The sequence below is a fragment of the Otolemur garnettii genome, unplaced genomic scaffold, assembly GCF_000181295.1.
Source record: "Otolemur garnettii isolate 467f Iridium unplaced genomic scaffold, OtoGar3 scaffold00090, whole genome shotgun sequence".
Lineage (NCBI taxonomy): Eukaryota > Metazoa > Chordata > Mammalia > Primates > Galagidae > Otolemur > Otolemur garnettii.
The window spans coordinates 4052168-4059556 of record NW_003852485.1 but is presented as its reverse complement, the minus strand read 5'-3'; the positions used below and the strand labels follow the sequence as shown (position 1 = coordinate 4059556).

General features: G+C 35.7%; 1 protein-coding gene across 3 annotated transcripts in view; it reads left to right on the top strand.

Annotated features, from left to right (window-relative positions):
- SLC38A11 (solute carrier family 38 member 11) overlaps positions 1–7389 on the top strand; it is a 59621-nt gene that overhangs the window by 3564 nt on the left and 48668 nt on the right. For all 3 annotated transcript variants that reach the window (XM_023516354.1, XM_003795146.1, XM_023516355.1), the window contains 2 exons: positions 5233–5367; positions 6639–6704. In XM_023516354.1, coding sequence (XP_023372122.1) covers positions 5233–5367; positions 6639–6704 — 201 coding nt within the window. The remainder of the gene's footprint in view (positions 1–5232; positions 5368–6638; positions 6705–7389) is intronic.

Genomic DNA, 7389 nt, shown 5'->3' with positions numbered 1-7389 from the left:
GGATGGCTGAGCTGCTTCCCTGTCCCATCCTCTGGCTCCCCGTCTCCCGAGACCACGGCATCCATTAATTCCCTGCCCAAGAATCTCTCAGCAGAGATTCTGACCGAGATGCCACGCCTCATCAAGTTTCAGGCTTCCTAGACCAGCCCATAACTCTGCCATTTCTCTTCAGAAAAAGACCATGAAGCATGCGATGGATATCAAACTCACAGCTTCCCAGGCATCAGACTTCCTGCCTGCCTGCCTGCCTGCCAGCACCCCCACCTTCTAGACCTAAGTTGCTTCTAGTTTCCACAGCTCTCCATTTGTCAATGAAGACCCATAACTTAATAGCATGGGGCTCATAACTTGGTGCTCATTGAGAGTTGCTGGTGTTTAAAAACTGCATTCTATTTATTACCCATACAAAAATCTCATTCAAGGATTTACCCCATTGGCTTTTAATTTCCCATTCAGCACTGACAAATAATTTCCACCCAGATGTAATTATCATGGCTTATTTAAGAGTGTTGTAAACATTTACACATATTGTAAGCCAATATGTTAAAAAATATATATTATCTGAAAATTCAGAACTTGAAGAGAATGAATACTTGCTAAAGCCAGTATTATATCATAATATTATATATCAAAAATCAATGTCAATAACTTTTTTGACTAATGCTTATATATAAACCTATAACAACTATGAGCAGTCCTTGAAAGTCACATTTTGCAAATTTACTAATCAATGGAAATAACTCATTACTTTCCTTGGATGATTAAAATGCTTAAATAATTTTGATGAATAAAGGATAACCACACAAAAGGAAAGAAATGTATAGGCTGGTTCATTTTGAGCAAAATATACATGTAGGACATATTACTGATGTTGGGGAACAAAAAGGATTATGAATATTGACAACAAATCATTTTTATTTGCTTTGATTTTTTATATTTGTTGATTAGAGTAAAACAATTTTTTACTGGTGAAAAATTGAATATAAGGGACCAAAAAGGTAGGAAAATCCATATAAGCATCAATAATGTCTTAAAAGACAAATTTCCTGTTAATTGCATATAACATATTTAAAGGAATGTTAAAGTGTTATTGATATTTGAGGTTATACTAATATTTTTAAAGAAATGTACTTATGACGTATATTTTTTATAAGAAGTTGAAAGCATTTACACCTACTATTGACTAAATTCTTAACATATGGTTAACTTTAAACAATACATTTTGAACTGTTATAAAATACTGAGTGTTGTCATCTCAGCCACACGGTCCTTCACCAAACCTTTACAACATCTGTGAAACTGGTTGCTCCCTTTCTGTGACACAAGTCTGCCTTGGTTCTCTTCCTTGGCAAATAAGTTGCTATTTATTTTTCCTGCCACCAGCATCTGCCTACTTTCTCATCTGTTCTCTATACTGGGGCAAATTGTTTTTATAAAACCCTAGCTTCATCTCTGTAACTCCTTCAATCAAAAAGAATTTTGATACTTAGCTACAATGACAAGAAAAATTACATCACGTTTCTTCATAGTTTGGGCACAGTCTCCATTTTTAGAGAATGGACTTCTCTAAAAGTCCACTCTAGTCTATTTATAGGATGAATAGACTTTCACACCATCTTTCCATTGATACAGTTATTCTCCATGACATTCATGTCCTTCTCTACCTGCTAAAATTATGTTCATCCTCCAACAATTCAATTCCTCTGCAAAGCACTTCTCAATTTTAAGCAAAGTCAAATTAATTGCCATGTCTTTTGCATTTGGAGAATATGTAAACCTTTATATATTAGTCCACTTATCACATTAAATGAAAATCAGGTAGGTAGACGTCCAGCTAGGCTCCATATTAACCACTGATTCATTCGACAAACTTATACTGATTACCACGGTGCCAGACACAGCAATGAAGAACATTATCCCTGCCTTTATGAAGCTCACAATATGGTGTTTCAGGCAGGCAAAAAAAAAGAAAAAACCCACATAAATATAATACTGCATGAAAGCTACCATAATAAAAATATGTGCATGATGACAGGGACACTGATATTTAATCTAACCTCAAAGTAGCAGGAATGTTCTGGAGAGGAGGAAACACTTCCACTGAGTGTTTATGAAAAAATGGGAGATAGCAGGAAAATAGAAGGGTATTCTAAGCTGAAGAAATATGAAAACACAAAGAAGAAAGGAACAAGTGATTCAGTCTGGCTAAAGCGTAGGGTTGATATGTGCAAGTGGAGAAAAGGGAAGTCAGAAAGGTTTGCGAAGGTGGCTCTGAAGGCTTTCATGGAATGATGATCGTTACCATTTCCTGAGCTCGATGGAAAGCATAAAGCAGCTATGATAATCAATTTTTCGGACTTCCTTATGTAGTATTCACTCTTTTCTTCTGTGGAGGAGAAAACTGAGACCTTGGCAGGTTAACATGACTCACATGAAGTCTGCAGGTATGGGTGATGGAGTTGGGATTTTGACTGAGTACTAGGGCCTGAGTCCTGATTTTTTTCATTACTAGTTCTGTGAAGATTGATTCACTTAACCTTCTGTGTCTCACTTTTCTCGTCTATTAAGTGGGGGTAAAAATAGCACCTGCCTTGGATTGTTGTGAAGACTAAACAAGTTAATATAGTTAAAGCACTTGGGGAAAGGCCTGGCATGCAGAAAAGTATTGTGAAAGCATTTGCTAGTTATTTTGTGTTTGCTTTCATTATTATCAGACTCCAAATATATTGCTTTTACCACTGCCACACTGACCTTACTGTCTCAATAAGTAAAAATAGCACACTTTCTCACTCATTTAGTGTCTGTAACACACCAGGCCTTGTGGTAGCTGCTTAAACACCATAATTTTCACACCATTCTTCAACAATGTCGTATTACCTTTCCTTAAAGATGAGCTCAGAAAAGTCAAGAATTTCAGCCAGGGTCACACAGTTAATAAATGTTTCTGCCTCTTGAAGGGATTTTATTTTAATCAAAAATATTAGTGGATCTCTCTCTGGAGGATTTTAAGCAGAAATTATGATTTGCTTTGTGGTAATTTATGGTTACATCCACATCGTGGAGGAGAAATGTTCAGAATGTCTTGGTAGAGTGGGGATGTCAAAAATGTCTTGGTGGCAGGCCAGATTTTTGAATGAAGAACTATTAGAAGTTGTTGTAGTAATCCAGGCAAGAAATTATAAAAGCCAAAGCTCTATAATAAAGGAAGCTAGAGATCAGAAATTAGGAAATGCATTACTTACCAGTGCACTGTTCAGGAATATGAGAAGGAATGAGATAGTGAGGAGTGCAGGCAATTCTCAAGTTTTTGCTGATACTTTTCACAGATTGAACAATTATGAAGAATCAAGTACAGGTCAAATACACAAATGCGTATTTGGACATTTTAAATTTGCGGTGCCTGTGAAATCTCCAAGGTAAAATATTTATTAGGCAGCTAGTTGTAAAGTCTGGAGTTTTGAAGGGCTCTAAGCTGGAAACACAAATTTAGGGGTTACCAGCATCTGTTGGAAAATTGAAAACACAGGCATGAATAAAATTATAGTGGGACATCTTGAAGTGTGATAAAAAGTCTAAGAATCCATGGCTTGAGCAGAGTAAAAGAAACGGGTGAGAAATTGATTATAAATTTCCAGAAAAGGTAGGAAGGAGGAAAAATCAAGATGAAGGGATGTCACAAAGGCCAAGAAAGGATGGCTGAGAAAAAGGGGAATGGAAGGAAAGAAGGAAGGGAGGGAGGGAGAGACAGGAGAGAGGAAGGGAGGGAGGGAGAAAGGGAGGAAGGAAGGGAGGGAGGAGGAAGGGGGAGAAAAGCAAGTAAATAAGATTGGGGTTTAGGAGGTGTCCATTGTATTTATCAACTTGGAGATGATTGTTGAACTTGCCAAAAGAAGTTTCACTGATGTGGGAGGGAATCCAGATGAAAAGTATATTTGACGATTTGTATGTGATTGCATTTCCAAATTACTTTAAGGAGAAAATAAATAACTGTGATGGAAAGTATGAGAGAAGAGAGAGTGTTATTTAGTCCTTGTGCATTGCTGTGTCCCCAACACACTTCAGTGTCTGTCCAACATAGCCATTAAGTGAAAAAAAGAGAGATATTAACTGTCAATTATATGATTTCTCCACATTTTTATCTTGAAAGTCAGTGCTAAATCAGAACTTAAATTCCTAAAAAGCAAATTTGGACAAAAAATATTCCAAGAGTGCTCTCTTAAATGTAACTATAAAGTTACTAATTTTATTTTGTTACAAAACAAATACTCCGTATGAATGTCTTGACTCAATAACTAAGAAAATGACATGAAGGTTATATTAACCAGTTTGATGAGAGTATTTCAAAAGGTATATGAAAACAGCACACTGTACCCCATGATTGCATTAATGTATATAGTTATGCTATAAGAAATAAAAAAAAAAAAGAATATGGCTTGAGGCCATATCTTTAATCAAAAAAAAAAAAAAAAACAAAAAACAAATACTCTGATTCTCCTAAATCTATTATTTTCTAAATGCTTACAGCACTTTTCATTCTCAGCTTTCACACATTGCATACCTATGAAATATTTGATTCCCTGTATTCTGTGGACAAAATGAGCAACAACCCACTAATAGTCGCTGCCCCGATCAGGTCACGAAAATAAATTGGAGCACTGGCATTTTGTCTCTAGTCTGTATTACCTCTTCTGTCCATTTCTTTACATGGGTATGTTAAGGATGTTTGTATCTGGATTGAAGAATATGTCACTGGAAACATTACGGTTTCTTGAGAAGTAATATTTTATGAGGGTGAAGCACAGTGGCTCATGCCTGTAATCCTAGCACTCCGGGAGACTGATGCTCGCTTGAGCTCAGGAGTTTGAGACCAGCCTGAGCAAGAGCGATACCCCATCTCTACTAAAAATAGAAAAATTAGCCAGCCATTATGACAGGTAGTCCTAGGTACTCAGGAGGGTGAGGCTAGAGAATCACCTGAGCCCAGGAGTTTGAGGTTGCTGTGAGCTAGGCTGATGCCATAGCACTCTAGCCCCGGCAACAGAACAAGATGCTGTCTCAACCAAAAAGGGGAGGGTAATGTTTTATGAAAAGAAAGGCTTGTCATGATAATACTATAGTATTAGATTAAACATTCCTTTAAAATGTCCCTTTTTCTTGGTGGTAATTAAGTCAAAACGTGGAAAACCCTTGTATTCAGTGGAATCTGACATTTGTTTGTTATTCTTGCTGCAGACTTTTCCCTTGTTTTATTGATAAAAGGCGGGACCCTCTCTGGAACAGACACCTACCAGTCTTTGGTCAATAAAACTTTTGGATTTCCGGGGTACCTTCTCCTCTCTGTTCTTCAGTTTGTGTTTCCTTTTATAGGTAAGATAATTTCCAAAATGAATATTGTAATTATTTGCGTAAATTGTATAATTTTTTCTGAATAAAATAGTCATTAAATTGTCACTAAAGAATATTAACAGTTGAAATATTTTCCAAATTAAATGGACTTTAATCATTTTCTTCCTTATTTTCTGATCCTTTTGATTTATTTTCTGAATTTTTCTTTTGAATAAAATGAGGCTTATTTTCATTGGGTTAATGTTTGGGATTTCCTTATCTGGAAAAAAAAAATAGAATAATATGGGATTAAAAGTGAATGAGAGAAATAACAGATTTCTTCTAAGGCTTAATACATTTATTTATTTTTTAATCTAAGGATTTGTGGAAGCCACATACCAAATCAACTTGCTATTTACAGTATGCCATAATGGGAAAAAAATGTCACTAAACCCATAATTTTTCTTTTCTTTTCTTTCTTAAGATAGGCTCCCTCTCTTGCCCAGGCTAGAGAGAGTATGTGTAGTGGCCTAATTGTAGCTTACTGAAGCCTTGAACTCCTCGGCCCAAATGACGCTTCTGCCCTACCTCAGCCTCCTGAGTTGCTAGGACCACAGGTGTGAATGGATCTTGGTCCAGCTAATTTGCCTATGGTTTTGTAGAAACAGGGTCTTACAGTGTTGTCTAGGCTGATCTGGAACTCCTGGCCTAAAGCCTTAGCTCCTGAAGTGCTGAGATTGGATGCATGATCCACCACACCTGGCTACCTAGCGCTTCTTAAATAAACAGAACATTAGGATTCACCACTGGCCAGCCTGCCTTCATTTGTTAAGCCAGTGCTGCAGAAGCTGTTGTTTGAATCACTGATTCCATGTCTCCATAAAAAGCTAAGAACGTATTTCCCACAAAAGTCTTACTTTTTCAATTGAAGGGATATTTTGCTGACTTCAAAATTTTCTTTTATTATTCCTCACTTTAAGCAGTGCGTATGTTTCTAAAAAAGTGTTTGGAAACTGAATTTTAGCAACAAAATAAATTGTATTTTATATGACTACCAAGACGTGCTATTTAAAGGTCTTTGGGGATATAACAGTTTGTAATATGAAAATCTTATTATAATACACATTGATACTTGACTATAAATTTGTTGCCTAGTTATTTTACAGTTGTGCAAATTGGTAATCAGAACGTGTATTTGAAAGTAGTAGGATTATGCCAATATTTTGAAATTAGTAAATGATCACTTTCCAAATATTCAGAATAAAATATGTGATGGCTTGTTAATGACTGTATTATTTTAATTCTGTTTTTAGCTATGATAAGTTACAACATAATAACTGGGGATACTATGAGCAAAGTGATTCAAAGAATCCCAGGAGGTAAGCAAAAAAAAATTTTTTTGAGGATTTGAATATATTTATTTACATAGTTATTTACAGTTTATGTGATTCACAAGAATTTATAAGTAAAATGTTTGGAAGTGGAGGCCTTGGTTTACTACAGATATCTCACAATTCCCAGGATCCATTCTGATCTTGATGTTTTGATCTACTTTTATATGTAATTTAGTTCTTATTCACCTGTTTCAAAACAAGTGATTACTATTTATGTTCTTAGAATACTTTATATTCCAGTGGTCTCATGCATCGTATCACCAGCTCTCCGTAGTGACATATTTTCATATACTATTTTAAGCAAGCTGTTTTCTCCACTGTTTGTATTAAGGTGTAATTTAACATAGTAAAATTAACCTTTTTAAATGTGTACTCTGTGAGTGTTGACAAATGCATATAGACATGTAACCACAGCCATAATCAAAATAAAAACCAGTTCCATCACTCTACCAAATTTTCCCCTTTTCCCTTTGTAGTGAAATCTTATCTTCTCTTCAGCTTCTGGAAACCCCTGATCAGGTCTCTCCCCTTCTAGTTTGACTTTTTCCAGTGTGCTAGGTAGATAGCTTAGCTATCTTATCATAGCTTGTTCAGTTCTGGCTGCTTTTATTTTGAAAGGCACATTTGAGATTCATCTATATCTTTAGGTATATTAGTATTTTCTCTTTTT